The following is a 22,500-nucleotide window of genomic DNA, read 5'->3' as shown; positions in this document are numbered from 1 at the left end:
TCAGTCCTGAGTGTCAAAACAGTGGGTCTTTGAATCAGTACTTTCTAATTTACTCAAACCAGAGTAGCATAAGCGTGAACTGTAACTTTCCTTAACTCTCAAAATTCTTGTACCTGGTTACAATAATATCTTTATCACCTCATGCATGCATGAAGAGTAGAAGAAAGAAATACTACAGGAAGTTACATACACTTGACTTGTCACCTAAATTGTGGCTCTTGAAATAAATTTAGCCTTTACAAGTGGTAGTTTCTTGGGAAAGTGGGCATGCTCAAGTGTTTGGTACAAGTTGGATTGTCCTGTCCATACACTGTATCAAAAGAATGCCCATTAATGCAGCTTGGAATCCACACCACATCTGAAATTAAACTCTTTCGTTTTCTGTGGGGAAGACCTAAATCCACAGAGATTATATTATAAGGGAGTTCCTGGAAAATTGTCCTGAGAGCAACATTTACATTAATTTTTTGCAATGAACATTGTATAGTTCACTCAGCATCAAAGGTTTCTTTGGAATTCCCAGCAGTGGCCAATATCTTACAGCGTAGGTTATTTTGGGAGGTTATGACAAACCGGATTGTACCATTTTTGAATTCAACTGAAATTGAAGATTTCTACTGTCACAAGGTAAGTTGGTTTATTTACTTTGCGAGGCTTTCCCCAAAGGGAATCACTTTGACAACAATAAGAAGCATATAAATGTTTTGAGTATTTACATTGTAAGTTAATATACAAATGATAATTTATGGCTTGCCCTTGTTTACAATCAATACCATAGCTATGCAAAGATCCAGATTATTCGGATACGACTTAATGGCTTTTTGCATAAATATTTGCTGCAATACACATCAATTGCACTGTATTGTACAAAAAATTTCAAACATTACTTTAATTAAGAGATGCACACTTCTGTAAAGCTTTGGGTCACACCCTCCAGAAACTTGACTTGGGCAAATCTGGAGGCTTTTTCCCAAATAGGCCTCCATGGACAACTTCAAATAATATATTGTAGCCTGCTAAAGAGCCCAAAAAAGCAAACCTGATTTCCTCAAAAGCCCAGTTCAACCTAAGGGGGAGTGTTTACACTGTTAGCAAGAAAGTTCTGTGCTGCATTTTCATAACGTAAGCGCCAAACTTTTCAAGGGTGAGAGACAAAAGGGGTAGAGAGCGTTAACCGCATGCCCACGTACTTATGCACATTTTAATCCTTTTTCTCTCATCTGATTACAGTTGCAACACCACTATACACCTTGCAATATACAGGCCATAGCAATCGAATACCAGGGTTGCTCTGCCATTCACTACTTGTGCAAATCCCATAATACACCTCTTTTACCCCCAAAAACCTGCATACACATTGTTTTCGACTTCTCTTGGGGCATTTTCATGTCCCAGGAGAAATTGCAAACAATGGTTACGCAAAAGTTTTGGGGGGTAATAGAGGTGTATTATGGGATTGTGCAAGTAGTAAATTAAGGGTTGGAAGATGAGAGAACCTGGTAACAAGAATAATTATCTCACTACCCATTCCAATCCTGAAAGAGAGAGTTATAGATTTTACTCTGTCTATTGCCACACAATGGGGATCTCTTCAGGGGTGAATGGATTAAAATAGGTAACAAGGTGGCAGCAAAAGATTATATTATCAAATTACACTCTAATGTCCTTGAACATCACAGCTGAAAAGAATCAGAGGCAGCATTACTGCCCACTCTGGTGGTAACGTCATTGCCTTTGCTTGCTTCTTCAAGCTGATCCTGATGTTCTGGACCCTGAAAAACTTGCTTTACTAATGCTGTATCCATGGTAATTGCACTGAATGGTCGATCAGCAAATAGCACTTCTTTACTTGAAGGGAAGTCAAGGTCACTGGTCAGACTTGAGCCTACAGTGACAGGGTCATCTGAGCCAGATAGTCGACTATTTTCTTCGCTTCCACACCTGTAGTTGCTCAGCCCTCCAAGAATGAGAGACAAGGCCTGACTTGTTGATTCACTATTGCCTGTAGGTTCAAGCCATTTGTCCACATCTCCATCACCTTCACCAAAGCCATCATCACTGTTATTCTCACTGCTAGTAGTGTTTATAGCCAATCCTGGATTGTTTTCTGTGGTTTGCCTATTAGATAGTTTGTAACCATCTTGTTCACATCTCCCAAATCTTTTGCGTTCCTGGCTCATCAGATCTTGAAAAACACCATAGAGTTGGTCACACGAAGTGGCTTCACTGTCATCAATTTCTCCCAGACTGTCACTGTCACTTTCCTCACTGCTGCTGTTAGGGTACCCTGGTACATTCCTTTGAGGGGAGGGGAGGGGAGAGTCCATGACCTCTGCTCCATAGAAAATGTAACGGCTCGGGGGCAAGAAAAGAAATTTGGGAGAATCTAAAACCAGATGAGAAAAAGCGTTTTAAACCGTTAATTTTTACGGAGAAACTAGATGAAGTAAAGAGCAGCACAAGTGGAAGTAGGCAGAAGATACCTCTTAAGTTTGGGGTTTTTCACAAACTAAAAGAGTTAACGGTCTCTGCTCTTGACAGTTACATCTACCATGTAACCACAGTGTTGTTAGATGCCAAACAAAATCTCATTCATTGCCTTCAGATCCAGAGATCCTGTATTCAAAACCTGCTCTTACCACAATTTGAATTTGATCCTGGTAGTCACTGGTTGAGCTGCACTTATAAATAGCCAACTGGTCTGCTTCCAGCCAGTTGGGATTCTTAAGGTAGTTGTTTTGTTGTTGTTCTGTTCTGTTGAGTGTCATTTGCTCGAAGATATTAGCCACTAGGCTAGCCTGAAATCCAAGCTAATAGAAAGCTTGTATGTATTCAGTACATACACACTGTATGTATGTTGATGCACAGATTGTGACTAAAAAAGCCAATCTTAAAGTTATTTCTAGGTTTTATACCTCCACTTTCTGTTTCGTTCTCAATGAAACTCTCATTCCCCTGGTCATGAACAAAAGCCCTCGGCTGGTCCCGTGAGGAGTTGTCACCTGTCTCTCCACAACCACTGCTTTCACCAAGTGTCACGCACCTTTCCACAATACTTCTTGAAGGGTCTGGTGAAGGGCTAGTTCTGCTTGATGCACTAGCTTCTGTACTGAGTGCACTTTCAGACATCTGAGAAGAAAATAGCTTAGCTAAGTCTTTTAAATGCTAACAATCCAGTCCAAAGAAAAATTTGCTGAAGAGTATTCTGAGGCAGGGTCTAAAACACAGTCACTTTTGATGGGTCACTCGTTGCACATCATTGTTTTACCTTTTGGAAAGTAACCCAAAACCCTCAATTTGGCTAACCCTAGGCGTAAAAACCAAGTTTAGGCCTACGGTTAGCCAAATTGAGGGTTTTGGGTTACTTTCCAAAAAGTAAAATAATGCCCTGCAACAAGTGACCCATGTTTTAGACCCACCGGTTTTCTGAAGTTACATTGTACATGACGTATCTTAGTTAGAAAGGCACTATAATTTGATATGCAATAATTATTACAATAGTACAACCAAAACATAGGTACTTTCACCTATATGAAATCAAACAAACTAGTCCTGCAGGTTACCCTTCTCAGCAAGCTTTAACATAATGAGATCAGCTTCAAAAGCACATAATAAAATGTTTCAAGATGCCACTGCACTATGATACAGCAAGAATGTAATTAGCTGGGAGTTGATTTTGACGAGGGAAGAAAACCAGATTTCCCAGAGATAAACCCAAGAATCAGGCCAGGATTACCTGACACTCAGTCCATTATCAAGATGGTAGGAGGTGGGGGTAACATGGTCACTACTTGTACATGAACACCAGGCTGACTTCCCTTCTGTCCAACAGTCAACCCTTTGACACCCAAACCAGCCTGAACGGGCCAGAGTATTTTACTCTGTCCTACGCCAGACGATTTTACTTGTCAATGGGGAGTTTCACCCCTGGGAGTCAATGGGTTAACCTTGTCCAACAAGACAAGTTTAACTGTCTTACAGATGAATAGACAAGAACCATGGTTTTCTTTACAGTTTAGGTACATACTCATTGGTTAAGTACAAATTAAGGCAGTATTGCACATACCAACAGTACAACAACAGACCAACAGACCAACAGTCTAGTGCCAAAACTCAGAAAACATGTCAGCTCAATCTACACCATTTTACAGTTCTGTGGTCAGTTACCAGGCCTTTGAATAAAAGTGAGACCTTGTTTTGATACAAACCTAACTGCCTTAATCTTGTGTAAATAGCATTACAACAACAAGATTTACATAAGAAAAGCAATGAGGTTTGTATCAAAGTATGGTCAACTCCATCCTTGCTTTTATTCACAGGCCTGGTTACTGAGCACATGATTGTCAAATGCTCTCTTGACTTGGTTGCATTGCTCCAATTTTCTCACTCCTCAGATTCTAGCTTTTCCACTATAAATTTATTAGCTTGGAGACTTAGATTTCACATTGTCTCACTGTAAACCATACAAAATTATTATTTCAGATGTCACTGTGTTACTACGAAAACCAGCGAGTTGTGGAATGAGGGGGGGGGAGGGGGAATTTACGTGTCTCTGCCTCGCCCACTTTTGCTTGTAAATAGTTCAAATTCTTAAGAGGTATTGGCAGAACTGAGTGTATATGGAAGGCTCTATAACAGTGGAAATACTCTCAGAGGCAACTTGAGAATGAGGATTATACAATCTTGACATTTATCAGAAAAGGGGGAGACTTCACCACAGGTTTCTCCTTGGGAGGTTTTTCTGCAATTGCCAAAGAAAACAGAGATAAATTTTGAAAACAATCGTTAGGCTATTAGTCTCTCCCCCAGAGGGCTTTTCAGGACTAATTTAAAATACTTTGTGGGGGACTTTAGCCGGACTGCTTATTACGCAGTTTACAATTAATTTTTTCTATTGTTGCGGTTGTTAAGCCCGTGGGAAAGGAATTTCATCAAAATGTTTAACGAAAGTGGGCGGGGCAGTGACTCGGTAGTTCGGGGCCCATTCCACAGATCGGTGTTTTTCATGCATAGTATTTGCATTGGAGTAATACAAACCTGATCACTGCCGTATCTTGCCAACTCATCACTTTTCACCTTGGGATTTTCCACTGCAAAAGCACCCTGTTCCTCCACTGTCACAGGCCGCTTTTCCAAACAAGGAATCTCAGGACGCCCATCCAACAAAGTGTTCCAGTCCCCACCCAAACGCTGGCACAACTCCGAGATTATGACATCACAGTCACCGAGTAACTCCACATCAAATCTCATGTGTCTGAGTGGCTCTCTATTGATCAAAATTTGGGGGACTTCGGGAGGTATATGACCTGGGAAAAACAAACCAAAATGTCCCTCTAATGAATAAGTTCATTGCAGTGTTTCTCCTTGTTGTGATTGGTCAGTTTCTTCATTGGAAAACCCCCAGGAGTGAAAAAAGCCTTGTTGCCTTCCATTACCATTTAACCTCAGGATTCTACTCAAAGCCTCAAGTTTAAAATGCATGTGTTCCTGACCAACTTTACACTGAAATATGTTCATTTTCAAGGAATTCATAAAGAATATGGAAACCCCACAACAATCTGCTAGCTGCAGAATGTGAGATCTCAGCTACATGTATGAATGTGACACTGTACACATATAACAAGCATTTCTGTTGGGTTAGCCTATCTCTATTTCTTGCTCAATAGGAAACATAAAAAAATACAGTATGGCCAACCTAAAATTTCCTCTTTTTTATCTATGAAGTATGACAAGAAATTCAGGGCTACGAAGATAGGCTTAACCCTTTGACACCTAAACCGGCCATACTTAGTATTTTACTCTGCCTAAGGCCAGACGATTTTACTCATAAATGGGGAACCCCCAAGAGTCAGTGGGTTAATGGCCTAAAAAAGGGTGGAAGGGATGGCATGTCTACTTACTTGGGATCAAGGCGACAGGCCTGACTTTTAATGAAGATCCTATTACTATCAGAAGATCAGTCTAAATAAACAACGAAAAATAAGAAATTTTATTTATCAGATGCAGTTTGGCTGACATTAAGCGAGTGTGGACAGTGAGCAAGCCATGCGAGCCAGCATGGCGAGCCCTGCAAGTCAACACGCGAGTCACACAGTTATTGAAAGCTGAAATGCAACTGTTTTAAAAGGGTTCCTTAATAGTCTTAAAATACTGTTTATTAAATCTATTTGAAATAGGTGCCTGGAAATGCAAGACTCCCATGACTCGTTGGCTTGCAGATTGTCCTGCATTAAGCCCCTGTTAGCGCATTCAAACAACTCAATACTGAACTACAATTGTACAGATAAAATATTGGATGCAATATGAGTGCTTCCTAAGGTTTTACTCTGGCTCTGGCTCTGGCTAATGCCATCTGAGGATTATACTTGTCCCTGACGGACTTGGGAATGTATACACACATGTAAAGGGATATCATAAAATCATATGCACAATGATACATGTACACATATAGCAACATGATTTACAGTCTGTACCTTGTCAGAATCATTGTCTAGGTTATGATAAAACTCAGATGGAAGACTTTCACCAAAGAACACAATATCTACAACGATAGTAAAAGAGTGACTGCTTACATGTACATGTAAAACAATCTAAATCACAATAATTAATTTCTAATTATTATTACAAATACCTATAACAAGGAAAAGTTGAACAGAACTAATAATACATGATTGTATTGTTTGACTGCATGAATCAAAGTTTACATCACAACAAAATGTCCTTAGCACCACAAATTGACACAAATTTTCACCACAAAGAAAAATACATGACTGTACACTTTGTTGCATTAATTTATAAACGTCTGTTAGACAAAAACATGGAGCTTGATCATCTCGCCTGTCCCAAGAAATAAATTACATACAACTGAGTTTTGAAAACTTATAAATCCCATGCATAGTTGTATTCATTTAGAAAAGATTGATGAGCCATTATATATCAGCTTTGAAAAGACAATGACATCATGATATTGATAAAGATACATGTACATGTACAGTACTGGAAGACACCATACCAGGTTTCATGATTGCAAAACAGCTGCCATCTTGTGGACACTTTGGACAGAGTGGTATGATCTGCATAAAAACACATTTAAAATAGATGAATAATAATAACAGTCACAGTGATCCAAAATTAATTATTTTCATTTTTAAACCTCTCTTGGATACATCATAAGTTTGTCCAAAAGTGGCCTATAGTAAACCAGGTTTTCTCAAAGACATTGGATAAAATTACATGGATAACCATTATTAGTATTAAGCACAGTATCCATTCACAAACCAACCTGCCGAAATATGTCTTCCCTAATGGCTTCACAGGACACTTGGTGTTTGCAATTTGTACACGAGGCAGTGGAAAAAGAACCTGAAAAATGACAAAAGGAGCAAAGACATTAAAGGTTTGACTGGGATGAAGCAGTTATTTTTATATTTTGTAGCGTTACATTGTACTTCTATTTGCAAGCCCCTTGCCTCGCGTCTACTGACAAGTTCATGAGCATGCTCCAGGCTGTGCTTACACGAACAAAGTTTCCTGTAAACCAATTTGGCAAATAATCAGTGGTTAACAATGTACATGTAATTTGCAACTAGCTTTATTCCACATTAGTACAATTACATACATGTTGGTTATTATTGCAAATTCTCTGCACTGATTGGTTGCAATTGAGGTGATTATTACGCGATAATCACCTACATGTACATGTAGTAAGTGTTCTTTTCAAAATGGATGCAAGCCGTTTTGTTGTGGTGACAGATCAAGAAATTAATTGTTTTAAAGAAGATGCACATTTTTCAAATAATCACCTGATAGTACAGGTGTATGTAATAATATTATACTTACACTGTACAGGCTCCATGAATATTGATCAGCGAATAAAAACCTCAATGATATTCACCTTGCCTTCAGCGAATAATAATTTTTGTTTAATAATATTTTTCAGATACAATAATAATAATTTTTTTTATTAGCTTCACAGCTATGGCTCATTTACTATAGTACTGTGTAGGTATAATTCTAAAATAACAGCAACCATAGCAAATCTCCTCCTTATACTTTATCACTGACTTACCATGACACTGGATGACTCTTGTTATGCCAGCAATTTGTTCCAGGGTGTCAATGTTTTGTGAGTAGTTTTTCAAGAGTTGACCTTTAGACTCCAAGTTCTTGATGAACTGGTGACTTAAAGAGGGCTGAAACTGACCTGGATAAATTTCCTAGTGAGAAAGCAAATGATTCAGACAAGAAACAGTATGAGTATGAACACGGTCTGTGACAAAATTAATCCTGAAAACTGATCAATACCAAAGAACTAGGGGTCCATATTGGATGTGAAGTGCTGCCCCATGAAAAAAAAAGGGAGAAACATGTATCACAAATGTTGGAGATCATTGGAAAAAGAATGAAATGTCAGATTATGACTGATTATTATGTTAGTAAAACAGGCAGATCTAATTGTTCGTGTGAGTCAAGTCCTTTAATTGGAAGCAAAATATTAATGTTTAAGGGGCTAGGTCACACTATTTTAGGTAATTTTGTTTAATTTTGTTAATTATGACCTCTAAACGTCAAATTGGCAGAGTAAGGGTCTTTCATTTGCAAAATCACGGCCACATAACAACTGAGAATGATTTCCCAGCTGTGTAAATGACATTTTGATACAGACTGATATAAATTTGAAAAAAGGTGGGCCAACGTTTTTCCAATTTACCCAAATTCAATCCATTTCAATCCTCTCAAGTTTTGTCCTTCCATGTCCCTTCCTGGCTTCCCTGTGTTTTGTTAGAGTTCTTCTATAGTTTTGAACAGTTATTTTGATATTTTAGTTATAATTCTATAACCATTCGATCAGTGCTGAAATTGCCTAAAATTGCGTGACCTAGCCCCTTTAAGGTCTTGAAACTAAGTTAAATCCTGTTTAGCTGCATACAGCTGCATCTCAGATTATGCAAAAGTGGAATCCGCGACAAGTCCACTTATCTCTCAGCTGCTTCACGTAAAGGTTAAATTTAGCAACAACTTAATGTCAGGTGACAAAAAAATTGTCAGTGTTACAATAACAATATTAACCCTTTGCCTCCTGAGAGTGAGACTACAGATTTAACTCTGTCTAACGTCAGACGATTTTACTCATCAATGGGGTGAATGGGTTAATGGCCCATGTTCACCCAAATGACATTGCGCATCACATTGAATTTCCAACAGATGGGAAATCACCAGAGAGTACCCAATCAAAATGCTGGAACTAGTATTTCAAAACAACAACACAAGCGCACAATGTCTTTCGGGTGCACATGGGCGTTTAATAATAATGTTATACATTTTTTTTAGTTTATAAATATGGGTTTTGATGGCAGGAAAAGGGGCAATCTCGTTCAAAGTATTTTTTAGATCACTGACTAATTTGTTCTTCTGTTGGAATCTCAATGGCCACAACTCACTGAGAACCCCAAAAATTATTGCAGAAAAAAAAGACGAGCTCATGAGAAGGATACAGTCCCAACCTGAAAACAGCCTAGTTGAGCACACAGCTAACAGTGCACCCCTCCCCCCCCCCCCACCTCCCCCAAATTTTGCTCCAACGAATGATTAATCACATATGATACCTTTGCAAACTTGAAGAATGGTCGTGGATTCTGACAAAAGTATTCAATATCAAACATGGCCTGAGGATCTGGAAGATCTGGGTATTCCACGCTTAATTTTGCATAAACACCATCACGAGATCGGAAGTCTGGAATACCACAAGATACCGACACCTGCAATGCAATACATACAATTAAAATAGATTTCATTGAAGCAATGAAAAATTCAGAAATAAGGTGGGTTTGAATAATTAAGTTAACAATGTACATTGTACAAGTTTTCAATATTCTTATTAATGTATAGTCTGGGGCACTCAAGGAAGGTGTTCTGCAGGTTTGCATTTGCTGGCTGGAAAAAGAAGTATCTGGAAGTTGCTTGGAACACGATTTTGGTTGTGCTGGGAATATGTTGCCAATCTGCTCGCACTCCCACCTCTCCCAGGATAAGTATTTTTGTTGTTTTGTATTCAATGTTCCCTTCACTTCTTCCCTTCCCTTCCCTTCCCCCCCCCCACATCCAACCCAAGGCCTATAGCCACGGCCATCTAATGTATAATCCACTCAAATGTTGTTACAATGTATTATGCTTCCTGGTTGGGAAACTTCCTGGCCCTGCTGGCAAATAGTATTTCTGGTCTGTTTCTGCTGGGAGTGTGGAACATTAAAATTTCCCAGCAGGTACAGAAATTGTTCCAAAAAGGCTAAGTTTTAGTTTATTTTATGGCCAAGATATATTTTGATGAATTTTGAAAACAATGGCTCATTGGGTGCCCCTGTATAGTGAGCATAATTATTTCATTAAAAAAAACCCTCTCCTGTCCAAAAAATTTGTCTTAATTTACAACAATACTGGAAAGTACAATTCCCTCTCCTGATCATCAAAGGTACCCAAATCCTCTCTACAAAAATTATTTGTTATCAAACTTAAACAACTCTTATGAAATCATAGCACAACAATCATTATAAATTTTGCTTGTAAGAAGTCCTACAACATTGACCAAGGAGGAAGTAGCTACCCCAGCTCCTGTTAACACAACAATGTTCTTGGATCCTTGGAGAAGCTCCACTACATCATCCAGGGAGTTGATGTGATCCAGCTTTTGTCTTGGATGGGGCTCTGTTAGAATATCGATAATGATTTTCCACAAGGTTGTTTTGTCTATGCTAGAGGGCTATGGAACAAGAAGAAAGAATTTTTTAGTTAACAAACTGACTTCCACATCTAGCTGCACTCAGCTAACCTTCAAAAAAAGGTCACTGGTTACTTTGAATTTGCAGTTTTGGAACTTCTCCTGGCCACAACAAATTTGAACTTATACATACTGTATATATATCTACATGTACTTGGTTACATTTCTCTCCTACGTCAAATCTTTAGACAACCCTACAAAATGAGCTTGCTTCTTTCACAGGCAGCCCAAGCTCGCTATACGATTTATAGCCTTTGTATGGGAAAATTAACTTTGAGCTTATAAATGCTACAATAAGCTGTAAATAATTATTTATATATTAGAAACAACCTTCACTTACCTCTACGTACAGTTGTCCTCGTCTTTTCTGTGCAATCGGAGGGCAAACTGTGTCCGTTTTAGACGGGTTTGCGGCTTACGAATTTTTACGATGCCGTTAGTTACATTGTATCATTTCCCCTCATAAAGAGAAGAAAGGCTGATGACTCGCGGCCATCTCATCCCACAAATTGCTCTCACATCACAAAGCAACGGTGCGGATCTCCATAAAAACATCACATCCTTAAGGCCAGATAAATTTCCTATCATATCAACTCCACTGTGGGACTACGCCATAAAAACACCACAACCATAAGGCCAGATAAATTTCGCATCATATCAACTCCACTCTGGGACCACACAGTGATTTTTGGCTGATAAATTCCAAAAAATGTTCGGCTTTCTATAATCTTCCCATGCATTCGGCTAGATGTGTGGCTACAGCCATTACAGCTTGATGGTGATTGCATTACATTCTGCACTCTCCTTGGACAATTTGAAACATTTGGCCAATGAGAGTGCAGAATGTAATAAGATTGCCATCAAGCTACAATGGCCACAGCCACATATCTAGCCGAGCACAAGAGAAGATTATAGAAAGCCGAACATTATTTGGAATTTATTGGCCAAAAATTGCTGTGTGGTCCCAGAGTGGAGTTGATATGATGTGAAATTTATCTGGCCTTATGGTTGTGGTGTTTTTATGGTGATTTGCACCGTTGCTTTGTGATGGGAGAGCAATTTGTGGGACAAGATCACCGCGAGTCACCAGCCTTTCTTGTCTTTATGAGGGGAAATGACAACTAACGACATCATAAAAATTCGTAAGCCACAAACCCGTCTAAAACAGACACAGTTTGCCCTCCGATTGCACAGAAAAGACGAGGACAACTGTACGTAAAGGTAAGAAAAGTTTATTTCTACATTTACAGCTTATTGTAGCGTTTAAAATTTATAAGCATACAAAGGCTATAAATCGTATACCGAGCTTGGGCTGCCTGTGGCTCCTTTCAACACTTCAAAAACCCCAACCTTGCCTTTTTCCATAGTCAGGGAATATATCATAAAATTTACTAGAAATGTAAGTACTTAGGAATAAATTTTATGACCCATTGGTCATGAAAGCAAGGTCTTTAGCCAAGGATGCTATAAATAATTAAAATGACATCAAGGCCCAAAATAACAGTGATACTGTTACAGTACCTCATTGTTGTCATTAAGATAACAAAATGCCAAGCCAATAAAGTTAATTTATAAACATATAAATCCTTGATGTTTTCTCTCACCACTTGTGCATGGGGAACCATGTAAGCCAAAATATCTTCAGGATTAATTCCAAGACTCATCTGCCTCTGAATCCATCCCATTGGACCTACATGTTGTAAAGTACCAGTAGCAGCAGTACAAAAATTGCATGCATCATGATAATATTGCAGTTTTAGTTGAAAAGAGGTTTTCATGATGTTACATTCTTTTATATTGACTGTTTTCTCCTGAATATTCTGCAACAGTAATTATTGAAAACTTGGGAAAAAATCATTTAATATTCCACATTTACCTTTTCCAATATCCTTAAATCATTATGATTTTTTCATTTATTTTCAGTTGTATCTGTTGTAGTCAAAATTTTCCTTGGTTATTAAAAATTTCAGGATAGTTTGTATTTCAATTTCCTTTGTCTTAAACACATTACCATAATCTGAAACAAAGGAAAGTAAAAAACAAACTACCCGGTACTATATTTTGGAAAAAATTAATTTTTATCCAGGTACATGTACTCTTTCCGTTTAATATCTCTTTTTGCCAGAACCTTCTAAATGGTCCTCAAAATATCACTAGTTTTTGTTTCTAACTGATAAGAAATATGTCTAGCAGTCATTCTTCAAAAACACCTTCAATAAATTATTTTGTTCCATAATATTAAATTTTGGAACAAAACAGGACCAAGGCGTTTCAAAAAATGCATATCAGAACACAAAAAATCCATGGCAAATATGCAGCACACTTCTCTAGTTAAAGAACAATGCTATGGGGCTTACATGCCCAGAAAAATGTAACCCCATGTGGGGTGGGGTGGTAATTGGTTTGCATATCAAAGAAAGCTTATAATTACACATTTTCATGTTTGATCATTTTTGGTTACCAAGAGAACAACTTTCAAAACCTTCTCGCAAAAATAAAATGTAGGCAAACAATGCCAATTTTGTATAACTGATGGTGATGAATACATCGCAATTCACACTTAAACAAACAAAAACAAAATGGCGGACACAAATACTTCTGAAATATCTATTTTTCAGATAATTCAAGGATGCGAAAGTTCTAGGTACCTGCTATTGGCTGAAAGTGGTGTTCATCTAGATTGTCTACGTCATCCTCTACACTGAAACAGGTGGGAAAGTCGTCACTTTCGAGTCTTTCGTGTGATGTTAGGCCGCCATATTGTTCACGTGATGTCGTTGCCGACGATATGTTTTCGAATGAGACGCTTGGATCTGATCCGAATAAACCCAAAAGGAAGCTATCTTTGGTCTCTTCGGTGCTATTACAATCGCTAGAGCCATGATTTTGCTCACAAGAACTCTCTGATGACCAGCGAGCTCGTTTTGTGGTGGTGAATTCAAGCTCTTCGTGATCCGCCATCTTGGATTCGTGTCTAGTTTCAGGTTCCTTGGTCCTCACGGAACTGCTTTTCTTCTCGACCCAAGCTCTCGCGATGAGCTGGGTACGTTCAGTCACTTCAATGTCATAGGGCCAAAATGTTGGCATATAATCCATGCTAAATTACAAATATGATGACAATCATAAGGTAGCTGTTACAATAGCAAAATACCTATCTTTGGTGTCTTTTAACTGGGGCAAGATTGGAGGGGGGTAGGTTGGATGGGGTGTGGCACAAAGGGCAGTACTTCGTTTCATTGCTGAATTTGGGATACTTTTCTTGATTTCGACATTCATTTAGTTCCCAGAGGTCAATTTCACTACCAACGGGCAAAATTACCTCCTTACCTTGAGGTAGGGTTAGGCAGTGTTTAAAAAAGTGAAAAAGTCTGACTTTGGAGTTAATATTTAAAAACGTTTGAAGTTATGGAATTATTTTCAAATTCTGTAAGTTATAGATAGTCCACAAGCCCCCTCCCCCACTCAACATTAAGAAAGCCTTGGGTAAAAATATCAGCTACGCTTGGTGTAGTGGTGCCATGGTGAGAGCGCTCACCTTTCACTGTTTCTCATGACGTACGTTTTCACAATGTGGCTTGAGTTCATTGGTACCCTACTCGACTTCTCAGAGATTCTTTCTCGGTACATCCCCCCATTTTCCTTTCTTGTCAAAACCCAGCTCTTCATTTAATCGGCTTCCTTTAATTTCAATCATAGTCACTGCAAAAAATAGTCCCTGGGGTGCGGGGTAACTTGGGTCAATTTTCACTGGGCATGTACCACTGGCCTCTCAGAACCCCTACACCTTTATAGTCTATTTATGGACAATTGTAGACCCCATCTTAGTCACTTTTGGTTAATGTAATTTTAGCAACCCCAGGTTAGTCCCTTTCTGTTTATGCATAAGCCTTACATAAAGCCTTTCAACAAATGAAAAAAAAACATTATGGAAAGAACTGCAGTGCTGTTGATTTATTTGCTAGTTGCATTACATTCCATTTTGAAATTACAATTATTGTAATTTCAAAACTGAATGTAATCCAATTTCAAAGCGGAATGTAATGCAACTAGTGAATAATAAATCAACAGCGCTGCAGTTCTTTCTATAACAACTTTTTTTACCGCAAAGTTTTCCATTTTTAAATCCCACTAGCCAGAATTTTCTTACCCCCAGAATCGCGACAATTTGCGTACCCATTCTAGTAACTCTGTCGAGAAGTCTGTTGAAAATGCAACCCCATTATAGGCAATCCAGTCGTGAATATGCGACCCCATCCAGAGGCAGATCCCCATTAGTTCATTAATAGGAAGTACAGTTTTTGTGTTTTGGCTAAGTAGGCCCAAACATTTGATAAAGTGATTATCATTGTCACTACAATAATAGTCAATATTATTAATAGTATAACAAAGTGAGACATTAAAGAGAACAATTAAGGATGAAGCCACAAACCCCCAAAAACAGAAAGAAAAAGAGACTAATTAGTATAAAAGGGATAAATTAAGATGTTTGACCTGGGAATTTAATTTATCTTTTTTTTTTTGGGTTTGCACCTTCACCCTTAGTTATTTTTGTTAGTATCACGACCTTCTTATAGTTTTGCCTATGCGCGAGCCGTCAATATTTCGTGGTATTGCAGTCTCACTTTTGCGACCTGTGATTGGTTCTAATGTTGAAATTGACGTTGTTGCACTGAATTGGGTTACTGACGTACGCAAACAAATACGCTTCGAAGGTAGAAAGAATTGAAATTTCGATCAGACGCGGGTTGATTAGTTTACAGTTTTATTTATCCTTATAAATGATGGATCACGATACAAAACTTCTTTTGCGACAGAGCCCAATACGGAATATATTTTCTCCCAACGCCGTCAATATAATGTGGTATTGCCGTCTCAAAATCGCAATTTGTTTTTAATATCTCACTTTGTTACAATGATAATAATCATCTTCAACACAGGTACATGTATTCCAGAACCTCCCTATCATAAGACAACCTGCTTTCTGTGACTTTGGAAAGCACCGAGCATTGTCCCACAGTCCAATGTGCATATTGCAGGAACAGATTGAGGGAGATAAAAATACACATACAAGACAGGGTACTGTGCCAATTGCTAAATTATCTGTTTATTCAAGACTTCAGGTGACAAAAAGACAATTTAGTAATTGCCCAAGCTTACATGAATTGCTTTTGCTTTAAGTCACAATTATTACTATAATAAAACAGAAGAGTGATGGTTTTCCTCCAATTTGGTATTTGACTTATCAACTGGCAGCTACTAACTATACTGCTAAATCCATGTACTTTTGACACAAGATGAATGCCTCCAGTGGGTGACAAGGCATCTGGATAACTAATACAAAACTGTGATAGTACAACTGTAAAAAAGGAGGTTTGCACCCTTTCAACCTCAACTAACATCAACATCTAATTTCTCCTTAGAGGGGTATGGTAGTTAGATTGTGTGATATTAGAAAGAAAACAGAATTATTTCATTTCAACAGCTACATCATAAAGGAAAAAAGATTAAGGAGACTTTGCATGTTGAAAATGAGGTTGAAATTACCAATTTTATTAACAATCACTGCAGTTGATGTGTATATGTACAAGAACACAAGAAACACCATAACAAATACCACAGGCAATACATGTACATCACATTCAAAACTACATTAACCAAGAGTTGACTTCCCTTCACAGGCACTTGCTCAACTATTAAACAGCAAAATAGTAACAAAACAATGAAATCTATGTTATTACAATGTGTGCCCTTTCAAATCTTCATTAATGCAGTTGTCACATAGCACTAAGTAATACAAAACCATAAATTGTCACAAATCGGATTACTACCATACAATCACTTGAGCACAGTAGTCAGCTGTGAGTCTCAGGAGGGGGAACAGTCAAAATAGCCTTAACCAGTCTTAAAGAGCAGCACAACTACAGTCCTGCCAGACACAAACAAAAGTTCTACATGTTTTATCCTCAGTTTAAGTTCACATTGCATATTTCCGAGTCCACTCCTTTGCAGTTTCACTATATTTTTGTCTGTCCGTCTTGTATATACGTGCTATATCAGGCACCAAGGGATCATCAGGATTTGGATCAGTTAGCAAGGAACATATTGACAAGAGAACTGCAATGAAAACAAAACATTAGTGTCATTGTAGTAATAAGGGCCAGCATTAGACAAGACCCAAAAGAGAACTGAAACAAGCAAACCTCACAGCAATTCAACCAGACAAGGTTACTCTTAAGTACAGTACTTACAGCACTTTTAAGTGCCCTTTCACTGAAACAATGCACACAAAAAGCAACATGGAGATCTGAACATTTACAGTAATAGTGCACACAAACATGTATGCTTAATACAGAAAAGCAGCCAAATATCAGTATCAAAGTATCCAATTCCTATTTTAACAATGAGCTTTTCTACAATGGACAATGGAGATAATTCAGTGATACTGTACATTGAACTTTGCATCATGGTTGGCAGAGCAGAATAGAACACTTTAGAGAACACTATGACTGTCAAGTTGACTCCAACAAGGAGTGGAAATCAAGTTCCACAGCTAACAATTACAAAACTTCCAAGGAAATGATACTGTAGTTGCAAAGAAAAGGTAAAGTCACTTTATTTAAAGTTGCTAGTTCTGTGAGCTCTAAGGCTCATATCAATGGAAGCCAACAGTGCACCTTTTACGCCTCCACTCTCTGTCAGTGCTCCGTTTTACGGGTATTTGAGGCTACAGCTGCACAGATCAGAGGAAAGTCAAAACAGACATTGAAGTCACCGAGGATCAAAAATAGCTGCATGCTACGCTTGTTCCTATAGAAGATGCTTAATGAATAGTGCACTTTTTATTCAATATTTCTAGTCTGTAGGTCTAAACCTCACCCTTAGAGATGGTAAGAGCAGGACTCCACTGCGACCTCAAGATGTCAAGACAAATACTGCCATTACTGTTAATGTTAGGGTGATATATTTTAGTAGTAAAAGACACCTGCAAATAAACAAAATAGTTTGAGCACTTAGCATGCAGTACATGCACCACACATTAATAAGTTTTCACTTTTTTTAATCATCCTAGAGACAGTAGATTATGCTGTCTTTTCCATCAACTGTATCCTGCGAGCCAGGAAACCTTTTCCTGAAAAGCTGTCACGTTCTCTTGGGCTTCTTCAATAACTGGGTAAAGTGGTATAATTTGACTAAAATGAATGAAATGTACAACAGGCTACTAGGTTGGCATCCTCAAATTCATAATAAATGATTTTAAATTAACCCATTCACCCCTGAACCAGCCTAAACCAGCCATAATTAGTATTTCACTCTGTCTAACGCCAGACGATTTTACTCGTCAATGGGGAACCCCCAGCAGTCAATGGGTTTCATCACTAATGTCCCAGTAACCCTTTCACCCCTAAACTGGCCATACTTAGTATTTTATTGTCTAACGGCAGACGATTTTACTCGTCAATGGGGAACCCCCAGGGATCAATGGGTGAAATAAATGAAAGTTTCTGCACGAACATAAATACGTAAATCCTGACTGAGTTTGAGATCAACATGTCAACCAACTACTAGGTTGTCCATGCCTTATGCATGTAAAGAGACAGATACCAAATAATTTGCTTAAGTAAGGAGATTACTAATGTATAAGATAACATACATATCATCATTTCCCCTTGGATTTTTCAAGTACAGTGTAGCTAGTAGCAACCTAGCACCAGATCAGACCTCATTTTTATATTAAACTATATTACCTTACCCAGCTATTCAGCCTCCTTCTTGATCTCCCCCCCAAAAAAGGTAGCAAAAGAGTTTAACAACATCTCAGTCCACTCGAAATAATTGTATGTCCCCTTTTACCATTTTGCCTCTAAAAATGGCTCTTCTCTAGATGTTACACTGTGTAATACCAGATGATTTTGCTTATTAATGGAACCCCCTCAGAAGCAAAAGATTTGAGTCTTAAAATAATTTTTGAACTCTGATAAAACTGACTTAAAGTGATTTTTGAACTGCTGAAGATCTAACCAAAACGACTTCATTTGGGTTTAAGAAAGAGAAAGGCAAAGATCAGGAATGTTGACTCAAGAATCTATTTTCTACACAAAAAAGAACCTCTTTTTTTAAATTAGCTAATGCAAGTAATACAAAAAAAAAAACAAAAACCAACGCTAAACTTAATGCTTTATGTTTTGGAGGGATGATAGAAAAACAATCAAAATGAGGAAACTGGTGAGACAACAACAGCAACCTCTGACGCTGCCCTGTTTTGAACATTGAATGCAATTTCCAAACTTACAATTCAACACTCAATACTTCAACACTTGTGCTAGTGTCTTCATAGGGGTGATTGAGACCCCTTTTAACCTTGTTATCCCCCACCCCACTTGAATGGTATAAATAAAGCAAATAATTTTTATAACACAGCAGGCAAAATAGACCATTTCTGAGTTCACATCTTCCTCCTCTTCAAAGCGAATCTAAGTGCAAAGTTTTTGCGATGGTTATTAGTTCTACTTTACATAAGAATGAAAACTAATTTTCATGATAAAACTTCACAATTAGATTCCCTTTGAAGAAGAGGCAGAGATGAACCCAAACATGGCCTATTACTGAATACTGATTGGCTGAAACAGAGGGCATTTTCCATTAATACTGGTAATTATAATAATAAATAAATAAATAATAAATATATAATAAAAGAAAACTCTGCCCTTATATTATGAATAGGTAATCACAAGTTTCCTTGTAAAATCAAGGATTAATATCACTTGTATTTTGAGAGGTTGCAACTATGGCAATTCCTGCAACTTCTGACAAAATGTGTGATATTAATTCTTAATTGTACTCAGCCCCATGAGATTACCTATACAATTTTTTTCAAAAGACTATTTTTTCACTCATTTTATTCTCACTGCAGGTTTCAATGAGTTGCAAATATGCTTAAATGCCAGCTTCCAAACAAAAGTAGCACTGCTGGTTAGTGGTGATAATTTTCTAACTATCCCATGCAATTGCATGGTTGGCTTGGCAAGCATGTTCTGAAAAAGTGAAGTTCCTTTTTGAAAAGAAAAGCTGCCTTTTTGGCATATGACACTGGAATTAGGTTTGCCTGATATTTATGTGTTTTCACAATCATTGTCCTATGTAGAAAAGTCAGTGCATTTTTCCTGCAGTATAGGATCCTTAGGTCTAGAAAAAAATATGACAGCCTCAAAGGTTTTGAGCAACTTTTACATTGTGGCTAAAAAAAAAAATCTTTTGAAAGGCTCGTATAGGAGGATAACAAAATAATTAAGTGAGACCTTGCCTTCAAAAGAGTCACAAGAAGCAGTTTGAAAGGACTGTCTTTAATTCTAACTTTGTAAGTTACATTCACTATTCTTCAAAACCAGATTAGCATCAACCCATTCATGACTGTGCATGCATGGTTGCAGTGAGAATTGAAATCTTCAGACCATTAGATCATAATTGCAGTTATGAAAGCAGCCATGTATTTTGCAGTTGCAGGTACTTAATTTTAGCAAATCTCAATTTAAACAGAATTGTGCACACCCTATGTGAAAAGATACTTGAATGTTTTTGAAAACTTATCAAATTTTGACAGGAAGCAAAGGAAAAGCACCTCAAATTAAAAAATCACTTTGCAACTGAGGATTATACCTTGCTGAATCATACATGTTGTGTGCATTCTATGCAAGAGAAACCGTAATACCCAATAACTGCTCTACTGTTTATTTCCAGGGCTTGAAATTGCAACCAATACAGTCACTTTTGTGACTGAATTTTATCCCTTTGCAAATAAAATATCTAGAGTAGTCATAAATTTGCAACTTATTTTCACCTTCGTTCTTTCCAAACAAAAGGGTTAGCAGTTGCCAGTTTGCCACTACCTTTGCTAAACTAAATAATTATTTTGCTTCTTGCCATTAATTTTCTTTCAACTGAAGACATGGGGCACAGTTGTAACCTAATTTAGTTGTGATGTTATAGGAACGTTCATTTGCCATTTTCAGCCATTTCTCTTCACAAGTACTGCAAGCTCATATTTTACTTTGTTACACCGCTGGCAACACAATACAGCACAACAACTTTGCAACTAAAATTTGTGAAATTGTGACTAAATTTTCGAATCTTCTCACAAAATTGTGACTGTTTTTGTTGTATTTTGAGCCCTGATTTTGGATGGGAAAATCAAAGCAAGTTACAAAGATTCTGCTCCCAGTTTTGATCCAATCAGTGACATTATTTTCTTCATATAACTTAGCTAAATTCCTTTCCATAAAAATGTCGAGGCTGAGATTCAACACAATTGTTGACATACTGAAAACATTATATTTTGCTCGTGTCTCTTTTAATAAGTACTCTAAATACAGGTTAAATAAATGCAGAGGCAACTTGGGCAAAGGCTTGTTGGGGTAACACATTCTTTGCAGCAACAGAAAGTCGTGTACAGGGATGTAGCTAAGAATAAATTCATTCCAGTTAAGGTTGTCTTAGTTCCTGCTCTGAGCATCAAAGGGACCCAGTAAGAAGATTGTTCCTAGTGTCTCGCAACACCTGGCATTGTTCAAGATAGCGAATAAAGGGAGAGAGAATACATGTACAACAGTACTTCCAGTATCGATAAATTCTAGTGATAATTCTACATACTGACAGATATTCCATTAAGTGAACACATCAAATTACTTTTAAACTTTGTAGAGAATAATTTGCGATATTCTCAGTCGCTTTAATCAATGGCCAAAATTCAGCTGGCAATCACCCCTTTCTCAAGTGGCATTTACAGGCAACCTGAGACCACATCACAGCGGGCAATCCCCTTTTATGATTTCCTGGTCACAACAACATTGATTTGCTAAAATACTAAATCACCTAACTTTAAGAGCATCTTGAGAATATTTTCAGGCTAAAATTGCAATAAATAGGACATTCAGCCTCTGCTCCAAAAGCATATATTCTTAAGATTGCATGACAAATAACAAGCTAAAAAATAAATTACACGTAGATAGGCTCAGAATTGATGTTTCCCTAACAAACGTAAGTACTTCTTCATTGGTCGAGAAATAGAACGTGATCAATTACTTGTTAATAAGACTAGTCAACTCCAGTGGATGCATAAGTACTAATTAAATCCTAGAAATATGGATCATAAATTAGGATCAACTTATAGCCAAAAGCCCTTTAGTATCGATGATGTCCATGATTCAAGGACAGGTTCCAAGTACAGAAACAAATTAAAGAAGCACTTTTACAAAGAAAAACCCAAGATGAAAGCTTGTTAAGAGGGGAGTTCACCTCTCCGTGAAATTGAAAAGATCGTTTTCACGTAAGAGTTCAAAAAGAAACAACGATGAAGTAATCAGTTTCTAAAGTTACACTTTCTATGGCTTCAACCCCACTGATAAACCAATTCTAATCTTATTCAAGGATGCGAAATTGCAAATCAGTGGAAGAGGCCACGAAGCATGTACAACAAATTCGTACAAACGCGTGTGTATAGAAGTCTGTTGGACGTCTACTTGTAACCACAAATTGCTCGTTTTGTGCCCATTGGCAAATTAAAACAAGGAAAAATCCTCAAGTTTGGTGAGGCATCAACACAAGGTTTGTGGGACAGCTGAATCACACAAACTAAAATTTAAAAAAGAATGAGATCTCGCGAGTACCGGAAGAACAGTAGAAAGGTACGTGACGCTTTCTTGGGATTTTCCGCATCTCGCGAACTCTACCGT

The 22,500-nt window shown here is 37.7% G+C and overlaps 2 protein-coding genes across 2 annotated transcripts in view; both read right to left on the bottom strand.

Annotated features, from left to right (window-relative positions):
* Window positions 1-611: 611 nt before the first annotated feature.
* On the bottom strand, window positions 612-13,771 carry LOC138007489 (NAD-dependent protein deacetylase sirtuin-1-like). Its single transcript, XM_068854442.1, has 12 exons — window positions 13,423-13,771; window positions 12,379-12,464; window positions 10,601-10,756; window positions 9,606-9,758; window positions 8,069-8,216; window positions 7,283-7,362; window positions 7,013-7,073; window positions 6,474-6,541; window positions 5,901-5,961; window positions 5,038-5,306; window positions 2,916-3,129; window positions 612-2,386 (listed from the first exon to the last, which is right to left on the bottom strand). Exons 1-12 carry the CDS (start codon window positions 13,733-13,735, stop codon window positions 1,674-1,676), a joined length of 2,322 nt encoding a protein of 773 aa, XP_068710543.1. The 5' UTR covers window positions 13,736-13,771; the 3' UTR covers window positions 612-1,673.
* A 2,080-nt stretch (window positions 13,772-15,851) lies between these two features.
* The window catches only part of LOC138007488 (ubiquitin-conjugating enzyme E2-17 kDa), a 7,576-nt gene continuing 927 nt past the window's right edge, over window positions 15,852-22,500 (bottom strand). The window contains exons 5-6 of the mRNA XM_068854441.1: window positions 17,651-17,756; window positions 15,852-16,888 (exon numbers count right to left, since the gene is read on the bottom strand). Of these exons, the coding sequence (XP_068710542.1) occupies window positions 16,749-16,888; window positions 17,651-17,756 (246 nt within the window). The 3' untranslated portion in view covers window positions 15,852-16,748. The remainder of the gene's footprint in view (window positions 16,889-17,650; window positions 17,757-22,500) is intronic.

Source organism: Montipora foliosa, chromosome 6 (assembly GCF_036669935.1).
Source record: "Montipora foliosa isolate CH-2021 chromosome 6, ASM3666993v2, whole genome shotgun sequence".
Taxonomy (NCBI): domain Eukaryota; kingdom Metazoa; phylum Cnidaria; class Anthozoa; order Scleractinia; family Acroporidae; genus Montipora; species Montipora foliosa.
This window is presented reverse-complemented; position numbering and strand designations above follow the sequence as displayed.

Coding starts and splice junctions, on each gene's coding strand:
- LOC138007489 (XM_068854442.1), bottom strand. CDS start 13,735: ATGGCGGATCACGAAGAGCTTGAATTCACCACCACAAAACGAGCTCGC. Junction 8,217..9,605: donor CATTCTTCAAGTTTGCAAAG/GTATCATATGTG, acceptor CTTTCTCACTAG/GAAATTTATCCAGGTCAGTT. Junction 5,962..6,473: donor TAGACAATGATTCTGACAAG/GTACAGACTGTA, acceptor TTGTTTATTTAG/ACTGATCTTCTGATAGTAAT.